Raw genomic sequence first — 23,779 nt, 5'->3', positions numbered from 1 at the left:
TCTTAACTAAGTTATAATATTTGATCGCCTCATCAAATCTTATATTTCAATTTCGGAAAGCTTGTTTCAGTCCATAAATGGACCTAAACAACATACACATCTTATCTAAGCAATCCTTATATATGAATCTCTTAGGCTATATCACATACACCCCTTATCGAGGTTGTCATTGAGAAACTCGATGATTTTCATGTTCTTTTGATAGATATCATAATCATAGTGTGCTGCAATAGTCAATAGAATTCAGATGTATTTCAGCATGATTATATGTGAGAATATTTCATCATAAATGAAGGATCACCTATATCTTCTCTCCTTTCTCTATAGGTACCATGTGATGATTACTTATTAGGTGTCAGTTGATAATTAACTGTATATTACTTATCAAATAGTATAACTATTTTAGGCTATCCTAATTCTTAATGTTCTCGGGAACCAAAGTTTAGTGGATAATTCTTCATGCTTAAAATTATGTTGTTTAAACAGCTCTTATGGATAGCATTAAACACCGAGATCGAGCCTTTTGTGTTGGATCATGAGCCTTTTTCTTGGATCATTGCCCTTGTGCAGTGCCAATGGTTGCGCCTAAAACCACGTTCCAGAGATCGACCACTTCCCAATGTCTAACATTCTGAAGAAGTCAAAACGTTGACAATGAATCCGAACCATGCACCTTAATTTTGACTTGCATTCATTGAGATTGTCCATAAGCATATTACTTTTATGGGATTTACTTTCTACTACGTTACATGTAACTCTCGGTTCCATCACATCATATATTTCCTTCCATGCATACAGGTTTCTTCGTCGCTGCTCTTCCACTCTCCAACCAGGGCTTCCTGTAAGTCTTCACCTTCAGCACCAAGGAAGATTGTGGTCGAGAGATGGATACATGTTGGCTTCACTCACAAAGTCTGGAGCGTTTGAGAGATCAGATGAGTAGTAGTTGGCAATCTCCAATGGCGACGGAAGTGTGTCGAACGTGTTGTTTGGATCGAGCTCTCCGATGAGACATTGTTGGTTCATTTGATCGAGGAAACCTTCTCCGATTGGCTCCGTGATCGATCCTTGGCATTCAGCGTGATCGACAGTCGAGCCACTGACGGAGTCGATGTCTTCCGGCAACCCCGGCACGACGAGGCCTGGCTCAAGCTGAGGACACCGACTAGAGAACGTAGCGTACAACGCTGCCAGATCAACGGAGCCCTCGGTTCCATGGTTTTGCGGTTGGTGACCATAGCTCGGTTCACGGGCGACCGGTGGAGCGCCGGAGACCCTGCTAGGCATCCTTCTACGATTCGTTCGGCTGCTACCGCCGACGGGAACGTTGCGGAGCGACCCGCCCATGGTCCAGTAACGCCGGCAGCCCTTGCAGAAGTAGCGCGGCTGGCTCAGGCTGTAGTTGTTGTAGTAGCAGAACTTGGTGTCGCAGGAGCCGCAGCGCGGGCACCGTGGGGAGAGCTCGACGTGGGGTTTCGACCGGCCGTGGGCACAGGGCGCCAAGCCATGGCGAGACGCAGACATGGATGGGAAGAAAGGAGCAAAGGAAGGTGGGACGTCGTCCTTAAGAGGTGTAGGAGATTGATGGTGCATGTGCATGTGCATGTTGTGGAGTTCGATGAGGGGAATACTAATACGCTCGTGGGCGGTGTAAAGACTATTCCGTCGGCGGCTTGGACGTGTCGCTGTTAAGCGCAACAAAAAGTAGAAGAAAATAAAAAGAATAGGGGCATTCCGAGAATTGAACTCGGGACCTCTCGCACCCTAAGCGAGAATCATACCACTAGACCAAATGCCCACTGTATAATTATTACCACCCATTATCTTATAATAATTATAAATATTCAAATTTTTTTCTTTTATTTTATTTCTTATAACATTCTTTATTTTCTAAAAAAAAAGATTATCCCTCTTTATTTTCTAAAAAATAAAATTATCCCTAGTCTCTGTCCAACATTCATTGCTTTCAATGTGCCCTCATTCATCACTTTCACCCTTGCTCTCACCAATCGTCAATGTGTTAGGCAAGATCAAGATTACCTCGATAGTAATGAATCAAGAGTATAATTGATGATTAAGAATGACGACAAGAATAATAGAGCGGACGTGAGCGATAAAGATGACCATGATGGGACAACCAACCGAAGGCAATGAAAAAAAGGATTGGAGGTAATCTCATATTAAAAAAAAAAAGTATTTGCATGAAAAAGTAAAAAGTTTTTTTTTAATTACCCTTTTTTTGCACTTCTTTCTCCTTTCTATTTGTCTCCTGTGTTCTTATCCCATACAGATTTAAATTGATTCAGAAACACAAGAATACAATTGACTTTTGCATACATGAAAATATTAATCGATCCCTATAGCTCATTAGAAAATTGGTCAGATAACTCGTTCTTGATCTTTTGACAGAGCCGGACCATTTTCCGAGCCTTTTAATAAAGCCCTAAAGAAGTTTCTGCCATCACAAGCATCGAGTTTTAATGTCAGTGAGATCTCACACCAGAAAGTAACTAATTGGAGATGTGGTGGAATCAAGGACGCTGCCTGCTTTTTAAAGTAAATCCCATCCGTGTTTGAATAAAATAGCAGATAAGCATGCTGCATGACCCTAATTTTTGGTAGGATGTGCACCAAATATAGGCGAGAAAAAAAGGACTGGTCAAGCCAGTTGATAAGCCATATAGGCTAGACTGCATTCATCAAGTAGTAGAGTGCTACATAAACTCAAATAAAGATTTGATAGACAACCGAGGCCTTGGTTGGGTCAACTAAATGTGATGCCAAGACCAGTGAAAACGATAAGCACGCACCTTCACCGGTTTCATGTTCTCATACACAAAGCAGGTGCAGTACAGACGCCGAAGCGAAGCCACCTTCACACCAACCCCTCCCTTGCAATGGCTCGCACTGATGCAAAGGCCTATCTCTCCGCCGTCTCGGATTTTATGTGCAGCAAGTGGTTCTCTCTATACTTGGTTACTGGTACAAAACAGGCTCGAGGAGGGAGATACCAAGTTAATTATACTTTCAAAAGTCAATCATAAGCTGCAGAGAAATAAGAATCATCAATTTAGCTCTCCACCGGAGATGCTATTATTTCATTTTTCTTTCCATAACAATGCAGACTAAACTACCAAGGAAGAGAAGATGGAACTGCCTAGTTAAGTATGCTGGCATAGAATACAATCATATACCGGATGCATATCTGCATGTCTGAGAATATTAAGTGCAACTTTCAAGTTTGGCTAACTTCCTAAAGTTCAGTGCTATGGCATCGTAGAACTCTCATCTATAGCATATGTAAACCATTTGATCCATGTATTTACTTGCCCAATCAGTACAAGGGAGAGGTCCAAGTATGGATAATGAAAAATAGATCAATTGTAAAGGAAAAGGCATAAAACTATAGTAAGTCTACACGATGCAAATAAGGCAATTAAATAAATATGGTCAGTTCACTTTCAGAAGCAATACAAGAATAAGTTAAATAAAGTATCCTTTGATCTAGCGCAAACCACAAAGCATAGGAACATCCATTTGACATGACAAAAAGAAGCTCTAATTCAAATATACACCCTTACCAATGGAAGCTTGTGATATATTAAAGATTTAATAAAAATAATTACTCCCTTGATTCAAATCGAGAAAGGAGCCTAAGGGATGTCAAATGGATCCAAAACAAGAGTGGATAACAAGGAAAGTTGGAGTTGGCACCGCACGCCTACATGAGAACATACCAAAAAGTTGAGTTTACATGAAAGGAGCTTCCATTGTGTAGAAAGAACCAGAACAATCTTGGGAACGGAAAATAAAGCTTCCATTTAGTTATGTTTGAGCCTTAAGGACTTAGAATCACCAATACTTACAGGACAATTAGTGCCTTGATCTCCTAATCTAACCAGGATTACAAAACTAGTTTAGAGTAATAAGCTATACAAGAGATATTGCTGAAAATATGAAAAAGAAGTTGTATAATAGTTAATGACTGCTGTCCTACGTGATTCAGAAGTTGAATAACCCATTGAACCTCGGAGGGGCCTCATGGACTCATGCAAATAGATGGTACGGACTGTGCATACAGTCAGTCAGTACGACACGGACAGTGGGTTTGTCCGCAAAACAGGAATTTTTTTTGTCACTGTTTAGGTCATGATCATTTGCAAGCTCATCAAAATCCCTTTTCTTTCTAAAATAAGATTGTGGAACCCTGAACTACTTAAAGTCCCTGTCCATTAGAGGCCTTTCAAAATCGGAGAACTGCTATACTAATAATCTAAAAGTTGGAAACAAGCATTTCAATGATCTGAATTGCCTGCTGTGTCCCATCTTTTAAGGCAGATAAGAACTTGTCTAGATTCAGACCAAGGTACAAATTGGGTCTAAATCAATTCCATACAAAATGCTTGGCCAAATTATTCTCTAGCGTGTAGATGCAGGTTCAGGCTAAAGTGTCAAATACTGTACTAATTATTAGAGAGAGTGCCAACCTTTAGACAATAACTGAGAACAACTGTTTAGTTAACCGCACGAGATAGTCAAGCAAAAGCATGTGGCCTTAAAAAACACTCTATGTCAGTACCAATTTAAATTATCTGTGTCTCGTACACTATATTCAAATAAGAGACAATTCAAACTCAGCAGATCCTAGTAATGCTAAAGGTCAACTAGATTTAGAGGAGGATTTTGGTTGAGTGAAATTGACTGCAGAATGAAAAAAAAAAGACTGCAGAATACAGCATCACAGCAATTGACAAACTTCTACTCGGCTAACTAGATTATCTACATCATCCCACCTACTATTGCTACCCAACTTTTCACGGAAACCAGTTCCTCGATAATAAATGAAAACTACGCGACTCTGAGCAATAAGCCCCAAAAAACAATTAGTTCCATGAAATACATTCTAGATCCACAGGGCCTTGTTCAATAGCTCAGTGGTTTTTGAGAGAATATATCTGATCACTCTTGGTTTGCCTAGTGATATGACCCTCTAAACAGCAGGAAAAAAATATATGTAGACCCTAATGGAGGGACGTGAAGAGGATTTAAGTTGAAGGCTTGAATAAATAAGTTGTGCCAGGATCTTTCACCTAAAACCAGCTGGAACAAACCTAAGATCAGATAAGACAAACCCCAGATGTTCCAATTAACTATTAGATAGATCTCGATTCTAGAAATTCACAAAGGATATAATTTTAAATGCATCTGAAAAGAGAATAATTCCTAGTCATCTATGATATAATTACAGGTTCTACATAAAACTGGAGCAAAAGTACCTCACTAGTTTGTGTATCTCAGGGCATGGCACTGAAACCAGCATCAAAGACGAAGCCCCTGTATACTCCTTCATTGCACCCTGGAACGCCATCAACCCAACTCCACACACCACAGCCACCCTTGTCGTCCTCCTCCCACATTGCCAACTTTCCTCTGACCCTCCTCCCCGAGAACCAAACCCTCCCGTCCCCACCGAACACCTTCACCTTGTTATTGGCCCCGCCGGCTGCCGCCACATGGCCCAACCCGCCACCCCCGAAGCACTGATACATCTCCGAAGGCATCCTACCAGCCTCATCCCACTCCATCGTTTGTAGATCGAGCCTCAAGATCAGCACCGTCGAGCACGGCGCATCCGCATCGAGCGACGACCGTAGCCCTCCGATCATTAATATCCGTCCACCGCCCGCACCAGCCAGCAGGCGCGGCCGCTTGAGGATGTTGAGCACGTCCCCCCACTCGGGCCGTTTCAGCGGAGCCCACTCACCGAGATCGAGCAGGCGGCAGGAGAAGAGCCTCCACAGGCTCCGCCAGGGAGTGCCGACGTCGCATAGCGCGAAGATCGCCCCGGCCATCAGAACTGGGCTCCGGGGCTTGGAAGGCAAGTTGAGGGAGAACTTGAGCCAGCGGTCGGATCCGGGGGAATACGCGAGGGCGGCCAGCTGGGTGAGGACGAGAACAGCACCACCAGGGCCGGCGAGAACGGTGCCGTGGCGAGACCAGGCGGAGCCGAGCGGGGGGAGCAGGCGGTGGGATCCGGAGAGGGGATTGTAGACGGCGAGGGTCCTCGGGATCTTTGCGTCGCCAGTGGAGGCGGCGGCGGCGTCGACCCAGAGGTAGAGGAGGGAGGGGGAGGCGGTCACCGGGGAGGAGGAGGGAAAGGGGAGGAAAAACAGGGGAAGGCGGATCCAGCGACGGAGGGAGGGATCGAACGCGTGGAGACAGGATCCGTGGGAGTCGCGTCCGCCGCCGTTGGCCGAGGAGCGGGGGTGGCGGAGGGCGAGGAGGCGGAGAGGGGGGAGAGAGGACAGAAAGGGAAAGGATGAGAGGGCGTCCCGGAAGAGGCGGCAGACTGGGCGGCAGGCAAGGGCCTCGCGGAGGGAGAGGCGGCCGAGAACGTTGTGGAGGGCGTCCTGGGGGAGGAGCTGGATCGGGGCCCCCGGCGGCGAATGACCCGGCTCCAGCTCCGAAGTTGTCGCGGCGGTGGCGGAGGCATCGGAGGTCGCGTCGTGGGTCGCCTGGCTCGGGGGCATGGCGACGCCACCGTCGTCCGCACCGGCGCGGAGGAGGAAGAAAAGGGACGGAAGCGGCGACGGATGGCGTTTAATGATGGGAAAGGGGTAGCAGCTGAAAGGGTAATTAGGTCAATTAATATAGTTTTGTTTTTCTGTTACTATCTGTAACTCTTCTTTACTGTTTATAATCCTATTTTAAATTTTTTAATGTTTTAAAACTATCTTTTTACAAATAAATATAATATTTTATTCTTTCATTTATTTTTTTTCATCTCTTTTACTACTTCTATTTTTTTTTAAAGGACGACATAAAAAAAAGGATATCAATTAAGAGAAAAATGAAATAAGAGGATGTGAGAAAAATAAAATAAAATCGATAATATTAAGATTATAATAGAAAATATTTTTTTATTATTAAAAAAATAATCAATTATAAGGGACTTTAAATAGTAAATGCAGATTATAAATAGTAAACTTCCTTTTTCGTTAGGCAACAATATATTAGACGTTCCATTTGCACCTTCATAACTACCACTATTTCTAGTAACAACACCTTATAAAACAGTATATTTGATAAAAATATATTAATTTTATTATTCTTTAAAATAAAACTTATATAATTCTTGAAATTATTTGATGGTATTACAATGCAACTAAGCACATTATCTCTTGACTCACTTGCATTATCCATTCTACAAAAAACATGTAATGTTTTAGATAATACCACCTTTCTTTAATAGTCCAAATTTTTAATACAGAAATAGTTGTGCTTATAGCTTTATTAACAAAGGTATTATGTCATTGACTGCTTATTATTTTTAAATTTAATATAATTATTATTTATAAGTTATCATTTGTTCTAATTTGCATGCGACAATTCGTTTTCCAATAAAAGTTGATAGGATATATTTTGGTGTGACTTGCTTGGTAACGGGCGATAGTCACCTCATGACCGACGTGGTGCATACGTGCTGATAAAAGCACATCGGAACTAAGGGCGACGGAAGTCATACCCGTGCCGCTTGGATCTGTATGAGGTAACGTTACCCTACCTCAAGTCATTTGCGATGACGCAAGACAGTATCGCATGGCGCAGAGCTATACAAGTCGGCTCGCATAGTGCAGAAAGCTTGGGTCGACCTCCCAAGATATCATAGGTCATTAACGAGCCTCGTATGGTCGAGCTTTCAACAAATTGGTATAAAAACTAATCCCTCCGGGGAGCACGTCTCAAACAACTATATGCCACCTCGAGTTAAGAATTAAACTTTGGAGAGATTGAGTCGAGAATCTCCATCCCGACATTGACGCAGAGAGAAGCAACAATCGAAAACCCAACTTGAGTTTACCGATGAGGTACTCTTCGACCCGACTTAGTTTCTCTATCACATCTTTGGATCCTCGTGTGGGCGATCCTACATATTCGGGATAGAATCTAACCGTATTGACTCCTCAACATTAAGTTTCACAACATGAGTGTATAATTTTTATTTTCTCGTTAAGTTACTAGAAAACTTAGTAATTGTCACATCCCAGGATAATAAAAGTTATTAAAATTTCAAGATAAACTTAAGAAGAGAACAAAGAAAATGGTAAAAAAATAAACAGAAAGTCAAAGACATCTCAAGTGGTGGAATTGAAGAAGACATGTTCCCTACCACCACTCCATACAAGAAAGTGTTTCTGTTGAGCTCTGAAACCTGGCCCAGGCACTTGATCTGATAGAAGCTGAGAGTCAAGATAATGTCCGGGAGACATCCAACATAAGTACCCCCACTAATAGGCAAGTTGAGAAAAAAGAACCATTATTTGTCAGTCTTATCCATTTGAGACTTGCAGTAGACTTTGTGCCACATTAACGTCGAAGATGCACATGAAACTCCAAAGTGGCAGTAGGGTTCAGAACAGAACTTAGCACTTGCCACAATGTTTGAGGAACTGTCGGGATGCCTTAAGATATTTCATAGATTATATATTTAAGAAATTCTTATAAAACTTTTCTTATCATGTGAACAAATTAATTTATCCCTGTTTTTATCATATCTACTATGCACTGTCTCCCGAGGAAGAAGAAGTATAAAGAAGAGGTATAATGACTACTCTCGTAATTTTTATTTATAGTCCTTATGCACAAAGAAAGATCCAGTGGGATTATCATCATCTGCATAGGGACATAGAAACAGTAGATTTGGGTATAGTGAGAGCTAAGGTAAAATAGTTATTTCACGAAAAATACTATATGAAAATTTATAAAGATTTTGGATATTTTACGAAATTTTTTTACACATATGAATTATATTATTATATATATATACATACATATATATATATATATACATACATATATATATATATATATATATATATATACATACATATATATATATATATATATATATATACATACATATATATATATATATATATATATATATTCATTTTGAGTGAGTTGTTTGTTCGATTTTGATAGAAGTAACTCTGATACTTATGTGAATCATCTTACTTCGTATGACTAAATATGTCGATTAATATCTCTTTTAAATTACCTAAAGCCTCTTGTTACCATATGTCATATAATAAATAATTATTTATATTTATAGATTCAAGAGCTCGAAAGAAATTATCCTTTCTAATATAGGTCCTGTGTGATTTTATCCCTTTTTTATAATGACCTTTGAAAAACATAGGGATACTTTTATGTATAATTGTATAAAGGAGAGAGTAATACTCATTTTGTATTCATTAAATTATAAAAACACTTCCAAATCAAGGACTCTTCACAAAATAATTTTCACAAATGATTCCTTTTTTCTAATTTTTACAAACTAAGATTTTTTTTAAAAATATAGTTCTAAGTACTGGAAAACCAATTTTTCATCAAATCGTTTCCAAGAATATATATATATATATATATATATATATATATATATATATATATATATATATATATATATATCCTTGCAAAGAGTATAGAAGTAGCACGTTATTCATCATACATTTTGTTATAACATATGTATCATTCGAATATTAAGATCCTTCGTACCACTCATTAACATACATAAAAAAATTTAGATAATCCATGTCTAATCATGGTTTCTATTATTTTGTTTAATTTCTTTAAAAGCATTTGTATATATTTAATTTATAGCTAACACATATACAAGTTTTAAGCTTTTAAATAAGAATATATATATATATATATATTTGCTTTTAAATAACACAATCTTTATATGCATGATTGCATATAATAATTCCAGACGGCATCATATATTAGTATCCGAAAAGGGACGGCATCCTTCCACCCACCCTAACCACACCACTCCAACTCCATCACCCACGCCTCCCATTGCCTTGCGGCGCGATGTGATCTACTCACGAGTAGACAAGTCAGCGTCATCGGATCCCCATTTCTCCGAGTGCAGTGATGCATCCCTCTCCTTGATGAATATTAAACTCTAAGTGGAGGCTCCAAATCCATGATTTATGGTGGCTTCGAGTGTAATCTTGTTTGGAGTTGCTGCACTGGTCTTTTCCTGTGTCCAATTAGCTTGTGCGAGTGCAAGCCTCGTTTGTCCTTGCTCGATGTAAAGCCTGGAGAACACATCATCGGAATCCCGTCTTTAAGTGCAGATTCCAGCCCTGCGTTTGGAAGAGAGCTCCTTAGCACGATAATGCTGTCTTCCACTCTTCCCGCTGCTCCACAACGCGGCCGGAGGCTGCTGTTGCTTGATGAGTTGGCACCCGTGGCCTCACCGAACTCGCGGGGGCGCAGCTCCTACGACGCCGACGTGATCATGATCCTGGCCGTCGTCCTCTGCGCGCTCATCGGCGCCGTCGTCGCGAGCTTCGTCGTCCGGTGCGTGCTCCGCGTCGCGCGGTGGGCGTGGCTGGAACCGCACGGTGCCCGGCCGTGTCTTGCCGACCTCCCGGCGGCCGCGGAATCCGCTCGCGTCGAGGGGGAGCAGGCCGCCACCGCGGGCTCAGGCCTGATCGTGTACTCGGGCGAGACGGGCGGGGGGTCGGAGTGCGCGATATGCCTGTCGGAGTTCGCGCCCGGCGAGCGAGTCCGGGTGCTACCCGGCTGCAACCATGGCTTCCACGTCCACTGCATTGACCGGTGGCTGGCGTCCCGGCTCTCGTGCCCGACGTGCCGGCGGAGCCTGTTCGGCAAGTGCAGCGCCGCTTCGGACGGCGATCACGCAGTTCACTAGTAGTCAGATGTGCGTATCACGGTGTGAAGTGAAGCAGTCTGTGATTTCGTATTCATGAGTCCATGAATTGATGTGCAGTTGGTGTAAGGATTTAAGCGGGCAGGTGTCTTCCACGACTCCCCTTCGAGCACTTGATTCTGGTTGACACACAGTTGGTTGACTACATATATCCCGGTCAATGCTGGGACTTGAGCCCATAGATCGTGTTCTTGTGGCTAAACAATGGAAATAAATATAGTAAATACGAATTTAGTTCCATTAATAAACTACTAAATATTCCAATTCGTAGATTTGACTCGTATATCTATTCCTACTCGTAATTATATTTCTCGTAACTCCGATCCACCAATTTTAAGCAGTACACTATATGATCGGATGGAATTCACGTCAAACTTTGACCCTCATTTTTCTCATTTCATTTGATATGGCTTTGTACATTAAATTGAAACAAAATGTTTCTAGGCATTTTATCTTTAAAAAAATTATTATTAAACTTTTTATTAATACCTTATATATATATATATATATATATATATATATATATATATATATTACGTATAACCCTTTATCATCATCCTCACTCTGTTCGTCAGTATATTGCTATCTCTAACTCCCTCTCTGCATTCATCATTATCATTGACCCTTACTTATTGACATTGTCGACGACGATAATTAATGGAGAATGGGATGGTACCAATAAAATTAGAAGATAAAATGAAGAAAACATATTATATATTGACGATTGGGTGTGAGAGTGGTGACAAAGAGATATTTTTATCAAGGTGAAAAAAAAAGGACGTCAAGTAAAATTTAATTAATGGATGTCATTGGATAAAAACTCAATATTTTTTATTAATTTAAAATGCACAAATGTAAACGAGTTAAAATTAAAGAAAAAAAAGTAGCTGTAACAGACCCGCCACATCTGGTCGTTCGAATCAGGTCGTTGTGAGACCTACACGTGTGATCAAAATGTTACTGATAAGTGATAGGAAGAGCCAGGGATCGCGATCCGCGTATTCCCACTGTGCATCATCTTTGCCGTTCATCGATTCCGAAAGAACGCCCCAAATTCTACGCGGGAAAGCGTAATTTCTCGTGGGAACTTTTTTTCGAACCCCCAATTAATTGCCCCAGTCCCGCCACTTCTTCCCCCTCCGCCTATAAAACGACCCAAATCTCATGTCCTCCCATTCCAATCCCAAAGTTCCGATCTCGAAATCCCCAAATTTTCCTCACTCGACCCCGATCTCCCGATGGCGAGAACGAAACAGACCGCTCGCAAGTCCACCGGCGGGAAGGCACCGAGGAAGCAACTGGCGACGAAGGCGGCGAGGAAGTCGGCGCCCGCGACCGGCGGCGTGAAGAAGCCCCATCGTTTTCGCCCCGGGACGGTGGCCTTAAGGGAGATCCGCAAGTACCAGAAGAGCACGGAGCTCCTCATCCGGAAGCTGCCTTTCCAGAGGCTGGTGCGGGAGATCGCGCAAGACTTCAAGACGGACCTCCGGTTCCAAAGCTCCGCCGTGTCGGCCCTCCAGGAGGCGGCGGAGGCCTACCTCGTCGGCCTCTTCGAGGATACCAATCTCTGCGCGATCCACGCCAAGAGGGTGACCATCATGCCCAAGGACATCCAGCTCGCGCGCAGGATCCGCGGGGAGGGGGCTTGATGCGCCTTTCTTCCTTGGGGTTTCGTTTCCTATCGTTTCACTTCTTTCTTGTGATGCACAGAGGGAAGAATGGTGACTCCATTTGCCTCTTTGCACTAAATCTGCTTCAGTAATCTTAGAATGTGGCTATATTAGAATCAGGCTTTGAAATTTCGAATTATGAACCTGCGTAGATGCAATCTCAATGAATGCATACTAATCAGATCGAAATCTCTACAATCATTTGATCGGTGAAGGGTTGTCCGATCGAGGACGCGACGCTGGTTGAGGCGCATCCCATCGATCGGGCTGGGAGAAGACCTTCCGGTCTCGATGAAACCCGGTTCGGTTTAATCGAGTCTAAGTTGCGGATTGATTTGATCCGATGAAGAGGAACTACGTCAGGTTGGTTCGGAAACAGTTATTTTTCTCACTTTAGGAGGGCAATAAATGCCGTGACTATATGGCCTCTGTGTCCAATCTAACATTAATCTCGCTGAGCCTATGTATGCATCGGACCCAACTAGTGGCAGTCTCCTTTTTCTTCTATCACAAGTACTCTTATCCTGCATTCAACCGTGACCTGGGTACTTCATGATACACAAAACACACCTTTTATTTGGAGGATTTAGGTGTTGACTCTGCGCACTTAGGAAGATTTTTTTGTTGGTCAGCTATCAACCTGATTGATGTCAATACTGTATCTGATTTGACCCTCGAATGGTGGCTATAAACAAAAGGCACCATTAAAACTGGAACCTTTTTATTTGGTGGATTTAGACGTTGATTTGATGGCACTTTGAGAGATTGTTTTTGGTAGCTGTCAACCAGCAGTATGATTAGAAATTTCCTGTCATCAACCTCATCCCTTGTTTCCTGAGGACCTATTGTGCTTGATCTAAATGCAGTGATCTTTGTACTTAGAAGTTGTGGTGGCGTCAAATATCTTTGCGACGTTTCATAATAAAACAGAATATTTTTCCTTTCCACATAAGAGGCAGTGAGTGATCTCTATACTTGAGTTGTAGTCTTTCAAATATCTGTGTCACACTTCATATAGATAATTATATATATATATATATATTAATGCCAACAGACTTCATCCAAGAATTATAGATCATCAAAGAGGAAGTAAGGTAGTGATCTCCGGACACTGGGATTATATGACTCTTATGATTATATTGTATTGGTGTAAAAATATTATTATAACATTTTGATTAATCTCATATTGAAAATTGATAATATTAAAATTAACTTATAAAGATGTAATGATTATATTATTACTAATTTCAGTCTAAATATTTTGGTTAGTGATTTAAACAAAATAAAATTAATAAATTAATTAGTTTATTATATTTTGATCCGATATTTGATATTAGAGTTGACTTAATAATAGGGTTTAACCTGAGTTATATGGGATAAATCGAACGTCATAACACTTTGATTAATTTTACATCGGGTAAGATTAAGGTTGACTTTTAAAAACTTGGTTATTGTATAACTATCAACTTACAATTTAAATATTTTCGATTGGATCAAATAAAATTAATAAGTTAATTAACGAAGCCCGAATAACAATTGTTTTATCTAAAAAGTTTTATTTTGGAATCATATGAATCAATATTGTGAAAAACATATTGAATCAGTGATCTCCACACATTCGATAATCCTAATTGCTTCCTCTGCTTTTTCACACATCTTTTTCAAGCTGCTAAAAAAAGAATTTTTATGTATTCACATGTCTTTTAAATGGATAAAATACAAGATCCAATTCACAATCGTGATGAGCCAACAGAAGATGCATTGATGATATGTTTTTGATGTGGAATAGAAAAGAAACATGCATCATTGAATCATACCAATCATAAAATGATATGGGGATCTAATGCCACTTTACAACTCGAACAGTAATAGTGGAACCAATAAGGATTTCAACGCTCTGAGAATGACCCTTACCTAAAGGTAAGAAGATATTTTTTTTCCTCCTAATCTCTATCGCATTCATCATCTTGTCTTTTTCTTCGCTTAATATGACTTCCCACTTGATTGCTAGAGGGAAGACTTTCTTAGACACATTCTACGTGTCCTTTTTCGCTTTTGTAGATTCATTCATGATATTTTTTAGATCTCCATATACTTTTTGATGTTTTCTTTCGTTATATATATATATATATTTATTTATTTATATAAACAAAATAAAATTGATCAACAAAAGAAAATCAATGAAACATAATCGATTAGTTATTCTTTTCATAGTGAAGTAAAACATCATCACTTTCTTTCGTACTCTATATTAGAATATTAGTATCATGCTCGATCGATCCGATCTCAAAAAATAAATCATGAAATTATAATAAAATACTCTAGTATCTAAATTTTAATACAAAGAGAAAGGACACTTTCGTGCAACCCAAAACAAGTCTTACAATAACATCTCACCCACGTATGATTCTTTCGATTCCTTCTATCTTATAGATGCGTTAGGTAACGTAATGAAATCACATCATGCGTGCTAGCGACATCTAAAGCTAGATCGACATCTTTCGGCCTTAATACGCGCACTAACCCTTTAATAATCAACATAGTCTTAATATTATTAGCCTCTAGTTATTGACATGACCTTATAGATCGAGGAGAATTATTCCAAACATTTTTCTAAACCCATGTCGGTAGCAATTAAGGTATGGAAGGATTGGATCCCAATCGATGTAGATGTGAACTCTTCATGTGGTGTAATGTCACCCGACATCCATCGGCACAAGTCCTCGAGGGAATGATTTCTTCACTATGATTGCATGTGCGAATCGTTTGAACACTTTGGATTGGATTTTGTGAATCTTATATGAGGGATAGAACAAATGATGTCTAATTAGGATTTGACATCGATAGATTTGAATAAGATATGGCTACCTACTCGGATTGAGCTAAAGTTAGGTTAGCTAAATGATTAGTGAAGTTTTCAGATCTAATCTATTGCAATTCCTATTTAGATCAATCGAGAAGCTGGATAAGATATTTGTTCATCCGTGGAGTCCAATTATATGATCATAATTGGTGTGTTGTTTTTTACTTATAAATAGGCATATAAAATATTGATTTGGTAGCGTAATAGAACCCTTCAACAAATATTAAAAAATAATAAATTTTAATAAATATAATTATCAGCATTATTTAGAACGTGACGCTTATTAGTCTCTTAAAATATAATCTCTAAATTTTAAATATTTTATTTTTTAAAATAATTATATTTATTTAATATTATATTATAAATTAGGAAAAAAATATTATTAACATCTTTAACAGCTTGACGTGATCTATATTTGTGTGTACAGAAATATCCAAAATGCCTTTGAGGTACATCCGATGTGAAAATACTATCTTCAAAATGACTTTAGATTTCGAGATAGAATGTGGCTCTAAGATAATTTTGAGATGGAAGGTGGTTTCGAGATAGTTCCGAGGTAGCTCCAAAGTAAAAGCATAATATTTCCAAGATATCACTTGTACAAAGACTAAGGTCAAGTTAAAATTTTCGATCCGACCCTTCCGACGCTAGCATAAAATCTCCAAACGTGGGTTAGAGTCGTTCTCCTCCAGGAGTTAAAATTTTCATTGTTTAAGATACGATTTTGTACATTTGAAAGAGGGGAGAAAAATTTATGATTGTCTTCTCTTATCATCAAGGAGGAGAAATAGGTTTACGATTCTCCGTCTTGTTGTAAAGGAAAAGAACGAAATTTGTATTTTTCTTCTTTTCCATGGTAGATTGAAAAAAAAAAAAACGAAGAAGCTTTCTCTGTGGGTCATGTGTCAACTATTGATAAAATTTTTATCAACTATGTTATACCAAAATTTGCTAGGGATGACTTACCAAATTTCTCGACCTAATATTGTGATAGAGAATCCCAAAGTCATGTTGATGAACTCCAAGTAGTCTGTCTTGACCACAGTGGACGACGGGTGAAGTCAATAACTTTAAGTTCTTCTAATAGATGAAATTATTTAGAATAAAGTGTTTTTCTAATCTCTTAAAATGTGATGCAGACTCGATATAAAATATATAATCAGATTATACAACATTAATTTAAAGATATTGAGAAAATCCATCGCTTCTAAACTTAAAAAATTATAATTTTTTAAAAGAGATTAAATAATTATATTAATTTAAAACTGAATTACAAATAAGAAGCCGGGGGATCGTTGGAAAAAGAAAAAAAAGAGATGATTATGATCTATCAAAATTTCTAACAATTGTGACATATAGAGAGTCCAAAACCCTTGATGAACTCCACGTGATCTGTATTGATTATAGTGAAAAATTGGTGAGCGTTTTTAGTAACTTTTGAATCCTCGTAGAGTTATACATTTTGTTATTAACGGGTTTAATGCTCGGAAAAAGTATTCTATCATCTTTAGATTTAACTTAGAAAACCAATTGCAGATGGAGAGATAGAGATGATAGAAGAAGTAAATGAACTACGAATATGGAGAGTAGAAAACAAAGCCTACTCACCTCATCCAACGAACATGTGTTGTTGTTCCCTTTGGTTTATGCATGTCATTTTCTCCATTGCCTGATCGACTCGCTACTCTAATTGTGGCAATCAGTAATTGTGGCTGCAGCTCTCTCATTACCATCCATCATTGCCCCCACAATACAGTAATTATGGCCACCCTATCAATTGTTGTCACGCCACCCACGAAATTATTGTGCACCGCCCCAACCAGCTTATAATATCCATCACATAATTGCATTTTCTTATTATTATTATTATTATTATTATTATTATTATTGTGGGAATAATAATCTCCTATTAATCTCTCTCATCATCACATCGGATGAGGTCGCGAACTTTGATGAGCCGAAGCGTGCGTCCCTCATTCATTATTCCATGTTTCTTCCCCCAAACACCCACCGGCGTGGTGTTATCGAAACCCGAAGCAGTTCTACTCACTTCCGACCGCCCACTCGTTTCCCCGCTCCGCCTTTCGATTGGACGCGACGCTCCATCTCATACGGGTCCCCCGTAGGCCTCCAGTTGAAAAGCGGGTAATTCGAGAACGGCGTTGGTAGTCCGGAAACCCGAGACCGGTGTTTTCTTACCGGCGGGCGTCGCACCCGAAAACGTACGCCGGCTTATGATTGGCCGAAACGGCTCTCTCGATGTGGGTCCCCTATCTGAATCAGACGAGTTCTTTTTATTTTCCCGACGTGCTAAAAAAGCTAACCCCACTTTGCTTTGTTCTGTCTCTGTCTTTGTCTCTCTCCTTTTAACCCACACCATAAAAAGCAAATAAACAAAATTAGACTTTTTGGGAATTTTTCATCCCTCCAAATTTCTATTTTTACAGCAGTAAATAATTATATCGAAATTACTTATATATATATGTACGTATGTTGACCGGCAATTAAAGAGAGAAGTATCTTTGAGGATTGCAATGGTGTGCAGGGATATAAATGGTATTTCGTTGGTTGAAGAAGTAAACAAAGGCGAGCCTCATTGATGTTGACTTAAAGTGATTCAGGCAAACGCCGTCCCGCTCATGGGAAGCTTCGCGCTCACGCGGAGAGACGAGGCCACCAGTGGCAGCCGCCTTAAAGCTGCTCCACTGTCCCGGGAAAGTCAGGGAACACGATTGCTCCCTCTTTGGTCAAAACAATGCCGTGGGGCCAACGTTATCACGTAACGTGTCGGAAGATTACAGATGAAAAATGTGTTTTGTGCTGGGGTAATGACAGGAGATCATGATGTACTTCCCTCGGGAGGCGTCGTCGCTTGACGGCGTCAGTCTCCTCCGTCCCGGTAAGTGGCGGACATGGGATAATATTAAACTACGCGTCCGCACTATTCCCACCACCCTCCGCTTCTCCCTTCTCCCTTCTCCCTTCTGACTCCCCCCTCCTCTCAATTGGATTTAACGGGGCTTTGAATTCCGTCGTCTTCTGCGTCTGGGTCGATCTTGTGAGAGAGAGGAGGGCGGCGAGAAGGGATGTCGTGACTGGGAGATTTGGTGGGCGGCCGGTTAGGTTCGTAAGTTCGGAGGGATCGAAGCGTTGAGTCCTTCGTTCCTCTTTGGGTGTTTCTGCCTTCAGATTCAAGAGATTTGAGGTAGATCGACCGATGGTTTTGCTTTTGTGTCTTTTTTGAGGGAGTATTGTGTTTTGGCTTGTGAATATTTGCCCTTTGATGCCGAATTGTTTGTCTTGAGCTCGCTATGATTGTTTTAATTAACAACCCTAGGAGATGGTTTGAGGTAGTTCATGGGAAGACTTAAATTTTCGTCTCAGGAAGGTAAAGGTTTAAGCTTGGAGCTATTTATGTTGTTTCTGTTGATCTTTTTGTGGTTCTTTATTTTTTTCTTTATTTTTTCTTTTTTGTCGTTTATATTTCTCGTTGTAAGCTTCGGTAACCTTAAGAACGTGTAGATTTGTGTTGTCTTTTAATATTTACGGATCAAAAATAGATTTTTTGAAGCAAAAATCATGAATATCTGTCATTTGTAATGTTTGCTTCCGTACGAAGTAATTTTCGATCAATGTGCTCGACGTTAGAAGATTTCTAGGTTCGAGTGATAAAATGGTCGAAATTTCTCACTTTAGGGTCAGGGTGATTCCTTTTCTCCGTTTTTAAGGCCTCTCACCAAAGTTTGATCGATTTGTTATGTGATCTTGTTGGTCTTGAATGATTATTTTATCATCTTTGAGCTCGCTCTCATGTCTGATCCAACGGATTGTTGATGACGATATAATGGTGTCTAGATCCAAGCTTTTAGTTTTCCTAGCTTTATATCTTGGTAGACTATCCTGCCTCGCTTCACTACCGGAAGAGTTTAATCACTGGCTTGTCACAAACTCTCGTTGATTTTGGTTTTGTAATATATATATATATAAAGAGAAAAAAATGGGCTTACCACCGTACTCGCTCCATGATATATTTAACTTGTGCTATTAAATTTTTGATTTGTTCTGTTATTAATCCTATTATGTTATGATTATTAGAAGAGTATTTTTCTGTAATGGTGTTATTCTTTTGATGCTTGCTTAAGAAAGATTGCTTAGAATTCTATTTTATTTTGTTAATGCATTGTAGTATACCATTAAAAGATAATCATAGTTATTCTTAATATTTTGCTGGTAATTGAGAAATGTCGATTGACTTACCTCTTGTTATTTTTTTTGTTTGTAGACGCAACATTTCATCATTGTGTTATCTTTGTGCAGTTCAACGTCTTGACCATCTTATCACTCCTTGGTGGTTCTGTCTATCCTATTCTGTGCCGTTTCTGGCGTTGGTTAGACTAGATGTCGTTCCGTAGTATAGTTCGAGATGTGCGGGATAGTTTTGGGAGCTTGTCAAGGCGTAGTTTCGAAGTGAGACTTTCAAGTCTTTCTGGGCATCTCCGGGGTAAATCTCAAGTGTTTGTGCCTGAGCCACATGACACACCTCCAGTTATCCAGTCAAGTCGCTGGGCTAGCCTTCCACCTGAGCTACTTCGGGATGTGATTAAAAGATTGGAGGCAAGTGAAGGTACCTGGCCATCTCGTAAGGATGTTGTCGCCTGTGCAGCTGTGTGCAGAGCTTGGAGGGAAATGTGTAAAGAGATAGTAAGAAGTCCCGAGTTTTGTGGGAAGCTCACTTTTCCAATATCATTGAAACAGGTAGGTCTTTGTTTTACCACTTTACAAGAAAGATATTTGCCTTTTATCTTGTAACAGAGATTATGCGCCATCATATTTTCTTAAGCAAGCTGTATGTTAATATCATGTAACAGAGATGACAAGCCATCTTGTTTTAAGTGAGCAATATGTGGCATGGGGGGGTTTAGATGACACTTATTTATTTGATGTTTGATGTTTCTATTTTTTTCCTTCTTTTACAGCCTGGAACCCGAGATGGAATGATTCAATGTTTCATCAAGAGGGACAAGTCGAAATTAACTTATCATCTATATCTATGTCTTAGCCCTGGTAAGTTTGTGCCTGATTGATCAATTTTCTGTATGTCTATATTTTCTATCTTGTAATCCTTTTTTTTTTTCTGGGGGGGGGTTCTTACATGTCACCTCTGAGATCTTTTTAAAAGATTAATGGAATGCTTGAACATCAGCACATCGAACTTGTTGACTAGCCAGGAGATGTGTTAATCGGATTCTTAAGTGTCTATGTTTATGCCAAAATAAAAAAAATACATATTCTATCTGGCATACCCGAAGTCCCTCACCGTCCACACTTACTGTGTAGGAGTAGTGTAGATTGAAAAGTTAACAAAAGCTTTGAAAGAAGTTAACAATCATTTTTTTAGCATAGTTACATTATAATCAGCTACAGTTAGGGCCTAAACAGATGTGACACATCATTGCTGATCAAATTTGGGCTTTGGTCTCAAGTCATAGCGGTTGCCGACAGGGCTGTTGCTATCTGTTCCTTTTCTTCCAGTAGAAGTCAAGTAGCAGTAGTTATGTCCTGTTTTAACAATATTGGAATAACCTGCAGAGATCAGAGGCAGTTACTATATTGGAAATAAATAATTTCTTTGATCGAAATGCAATTCTTTCACTCTGTGTTCTTTTGTCCTACTGGCTCGTTCGTTTGCTTGTGCATTGACATGCGTATAACTTGTGCAAAACAATTCATTTATCACGCTTCATGTGGTTTCACTCCCTAGTTGTATAGTTTTACTATAGTCAATCTTTCTACGGTCAACTTGCTTGTAAATTCCTCTCTTGTTAAAACTTCATTTGGTCATGGGAAACTTGTCATCAAGTATTGTAGAATGATGTCAGGTTGGTAATTATTGTTAACTTTTGTCAAATTAACTTAAAAAGCCTTGTGCTATGTTGATTCTTGTATTTGGGTGATTCTTTTAGAGCTTCTTTTCTCCTTTTTTACGCCAAAAGCAGAAAGTTCTACTTGGTGTAAGAATCTTTGCAGAAACCAATCTGAGAATTCTTCAATTCTTCATTTCTTATCATTTTTTTAATCTGAATATGGCGATTGCAGATTCCTGTTCCATCACTCTTCCTGATATTCCATGTCCCTTTTGTTCCTTTCTGTGGAGTATCAGATTGTTGCATGCACATATGATAAGTTTGATGTTTGTTAATAATGCTCATGTCTAATCTGCATCTTGTAGCTGTGCTGGTTGAGAATGGGAAGTTCCTTCTATCAGCTAAAAGGATCCGTAGGACAGCTTGCACTGAATATGTTATCTCAATGGATGCCAATAACATATCACGATCGACCAACACGTACATTGGGAAGTTGAGGTATTGGAATTTATTTCCTAGACTGTGGCAGTGGTGGCAAATCTCAATTTAGATGCTTCCCTTTTACATTGTAGGTCAAATTTTCTCGGTACAAAGTTCATAATTTATGACACACAGCCTCCATATAATGGGGCTGCCATCTGCCCGCCTGGACGAACAAGCCGCAGATTTTACTCCAAGAAAGTGTCTCCTAAAGTCCCATCGGGCAGCTACAGCATAGCTCAGGTGACATATGAGCTGAATGTCCTTGGCACCAGAGGACCACGTCGAATGCATTGCGTTATGCACTCTATTCCTGCCTCAGCCCTTGAGCCTGGTGGCACAGTTCCTGGCCAGCCTGACAGCCTTGTTTCACGCTCCCTGGAGGAGTCCTTCCGCAGCATGTCCTTCTCCAAGTCCATCATGGATCGTTCCATGGACTTTAGCAGCTCTCGCTTCTCTGATATCATAGGAGGAACTCAAGAGGCGGATGAAGGTGGAGAGGCCAAGGAGAGACCACTGGTTCTCAGGAACAAACCCCCCAGGTGGCATGAGCAGCTGCAGTGCTGGTGCCTAAATTTTCGTGGTCGGGTCACTGTTGCCTCAGTGAAGAACTTCCAGCTCATCGCTGCATCACAGCCCGCCGCCGGGGCACCTACACCATCTCAGCCAGCACCATCCGAGCATGATAAGATTATACTGCAGTTTGGCAAGGTTGCAAAGGATATGTTCACGATGGATTATCGCTACCCACTCTCGGCGTTCCAGGCATTCGCAATCTGTTTGAGTAGCTTCGACACCAAGCTGGCTTGTGAATAGAACAATGAGAATAGATAACATCTACATCATGGTCACTCTGTTATCGATTCCTCATGGCTGTTGATGCACTAGTTGTGACCTGCAACCCATTTCTTGGAGCACTAACCTGCTTCCTGATCAGTCTCAAGCTTCTCCAGCCGCTCTGCATGAAGCAGTGAACTGATAACTCCACCAGATTCTTCATGTTTGTGTAGAATTCTGTCTAGATCAAGGCTTTGTTTAGTAGGCACAACATTGACTCTTTATGGAGAGATCGGTTGGTACTATTTTTCTTCCTTCTGTCTTGATCTCCCTCATGAATCCATTGACTTTTTATTCTTCTTCCATCTGCTTTCTGTAAAGGAGTTCCCCCTGTGGGCCTGAGCACAGTCCATGAGCTGCTTTTGTTTTACAATTTTATCTCCTTTTCCAAAGTGGTACTCTACTATGGAGGAGATGTTGGGTTTGTTTTGGCAGATCACACTTGCAGCAGTAGATTCCATGCTGTCTTGGATGAAGAGTAAGACATGTTTGAATTGTAGGCTTTTCATACAGCTGGGGGAATAAAAGCAAAAGAAACAACAAAGTCTTGTGACCAAAACAGACAGAAGCCAAGGAGAACAGCTGGTAGGCACTAAGCTCCTGGCCCATCTTGATCTCACCTACTAATGGATGAAACCACTATTCATGTAGTGACAGCCTAGCTGGGATGGTTGTGCTATTTATTAGCAGGGAAAAGGTGCAGAGGTTGATGGCCTCTGTCACATTCAAGATCACCATTTTGCCATGGCTCTTTTACTCTCATGAGTTTGTGGAATGCACAAGGGATTCAACTGTTTTCTGATTATAGAAGTACAAATGGGGAGCAGTAGTTCCAAGCATCAACTACACTGGTTTGCTATGTTTGAACCATTGCCTACAATGTTCAGATTTAATTTAATGGGAGTAAACTTATCAATTTTTAAAACTAATTCAAGTTGTTTTTCACTTTATGTGTAAGACTAAATCAGGATTTTATAATCTCTATCAGAATAAAATAATTGATTAAATTATTATTATTATTTCTAAATCACTAGTCCATAATTTTTAGGCTCGGGTTAATGATGATATATATGGAAGTTGAATTTTATATTTTCTTAATAATTTTTCATATATGTTAGCATAGAATATAGTAAAAAATCAAACCACATAAAACCCAACCAATGAGACTTCACTATCCATAGTTATATCGGACTACTCACCATAGTTATACTACATAAGCTCTAATAATATTTGTTATGATCTAACTCGATGAGATACTTATCGAATGTAGAATCTAAACCATTAACCAAAAATATTCAACGTAAATTTACGATAATATACCTAT

The 23,779-nt window shown here is 39.9% G+C and overlaps 5 protein-coding genes and 1 non-coding gene across 9 annotated transcripts; 3 read left to right on the top strand and 3 right to left on the bottom strand.

Moving 5' to 3' along the window:
- Positions 1-855: 855 nt before the first annotated feature.
- Positions 856-1,605, bottom strand: LOC135620453 (dof zinc finger protein DOF1.4-like). The gene has a single exon (XM_065123378.1). It carries the CDS (start codon positions 1,603-1,605, stop codon positions 856-858), a length of 750 nt encoding a protein of 249 aa, XP_064979450.1.
- Positions 1,606-1,726: 121 nt separating this feature from the next.
- TRNAP-AGG (transfer RNA proline (anticodon AGG)) lies at positions 1,727-1,798 on the bottom strand. Its single transcript has one exon. It is a non-coding gene; the product is annotated as a tRNA-Pro (tRNA).
- An 870-nt stretch (positions 1,799-2,668) lies between these two features.
- Positions 2,669-6,613, bottom strand: LOC103995663 (SKP1-interacting partner 15). 4 transcript variants are annotated; one of them, XM_009416310.3, is made up of 2 exons: positions 5,277-6,613; positions 2,669-3,045 (listed from the first exon to the last, which is right to left on the bottom strand). In XM_009416310.3, exon 1 carries the CDS (start codon positions 6,528-6,530, stop codon positions 5,295-5,297), a length of 1,236 nt encoding a protein of 411 aa, XP_009414585.2. In that variant the 5' UTR covers positions 6,531-6,613; the 3' UTR covers positions 2,669-3,045; positions 5,277-5,294. The 4 variants fall into 4 exon arrangements, with proteins under 4 accessions (XP_009414585.2, XP_018685826.2, XP_018685825.2 ...); XM_018830281.2 differs by having other exon boundaries at positions 2,669-2,994; XM_018830280.2 differs by having other exon boundaries at positions 2,669-2,979.
- A 3,432-nt stretch (positions 6,614-10,045) lies between these two features.
- LOC135618438 (RING-H2 finger protein ATL74-like) lies at positions 10,046-10,853 on the top strand. The gene has a single exon (XM_065119307.1). It carries the CDS (start codon positions 10,184-10,186, stop codon positions 10,721-10,723), a length of 540 nt encoding a protein of 179 aa, XP_064975379.1. The 5' UTR covers positions 10,046-10,183; the 3' UTR covers positions 10,724-10,853.
- A 1,059-nt stretch (positions 10,854-11,912) lies between these two features.
- On the top strand, positions 11,913-12,530 carry LOC103995664 (histone H3.2). The gene has a single exon (XM_009416311.3). It carries the CDS (start codon positions 11,980-11,982, stop codon positions 12,388-12,390), a length of 411 nt encoding a protein of 136 aa, XP_009414586.2. The 5' UTR covers positions 11,913-11,979; the 3' UTR covers positions 12,391-12,530.
- A 5,697-nt stretch (positions 12,531-18,227) lies between these two features.
- LOC135620274 (tubby-like F-box protein 8) lies at positions 18,228-22,760 on the top strand. Its single transcript, XM_065123104.1, has 5 exons — positions 18,228-18,479; positions 19,592-20,029; positions 20,251-20,338; positions 21,504-21,636; positions 21,711-22,760. The coding sequence occupies exons 2-5, from the start codon at positions 19,673-19,675 to the stop codon at positions 22,432-22,434; spliced, it is 1,302 nt and encodes a 433-aa protein (XP_064979176.1). The 5' UTR covers positions 18,228-18,479; positions 19,592-19,672; the 3' UTR covers positions 22,435-22,760.
- Positions 22,761-23,779: the final 1,019 nt, after the last annotated feature.

The sequence above is a fragment of the Musa acuminata genome, chromosome BXJ2-8 (genome assembly GCF_036884655.1).
Source record: "Musa acuminata AAA Group cultivar baxijiao chromosome BXJ2-8, Cavendish_Baxijiao_AAA, whole genome shotgun sequence".
Taxonomy (NCBI): Eukaryota; Viridiplantae; Streptophyta; class Magnoliopsida; order Zingiberales; family Musaceae; genus Musa; species Musa acuminata.
The sequence above is the reverse complement of the archived record's forward strand: the minus strand, read 5'-3'. Positions and strand labels throughout refer to the sequence as shown.

Excerpts from the sequence above, each read along its gene's own strand:
- LOC135620453 (XM_065123378.1), bottom strand. The coding sequence starts at position 1,605 with ATGCACATGCACATGCACCATCAATCTCCTACACCTCTTAAGGACGAC.
- LOC103995664 (XM_009416311.3), top strand. The coding sequence starts at position 11,980 with ATGGCGAGAACGAAACAGACCGCTCGCAAGTCCACCGGCGGGAAGGCA.
- LOC135618438 (XM_065119307.1), top strand. The coding sequence starts at position 10,184 with ATGCTGTCTTCCACTCTTCCCGCTGCTCCACAACGCGGCCGGAGGCTG.
- LOC135620274 (XM_065123104.1), top strand. The coding sequence starts at position 19,673 with ATGTCGTTCCGTAGTATAGTTCGAGATGTGCGGGATAGTTTTGGGAGC. Across the intron at positions 20,339-21,503 it reads ATATCTATGTCTTAGCCCTG|CTGTGCTGGTTGAGAATGGG; the intron begins GTAAGTTTGTGC and ends TGCATCTTGTAG. Across the intron at positions 21,637-21,710 it reads ACGTACATTGGGAAGTTGAG|GTCAAATTTTCTCGGTACAA; the intron begins GTATTGGAATTT and ends TTTACATTGTAG.
- LOC103995663 (XM_009416310.3), bottom strand. The coding sequence starts at position 6,530 with ATGCCCCCGAGCCAGGCGACCCACGACGCGACCTCCGATGCCTCCGCC.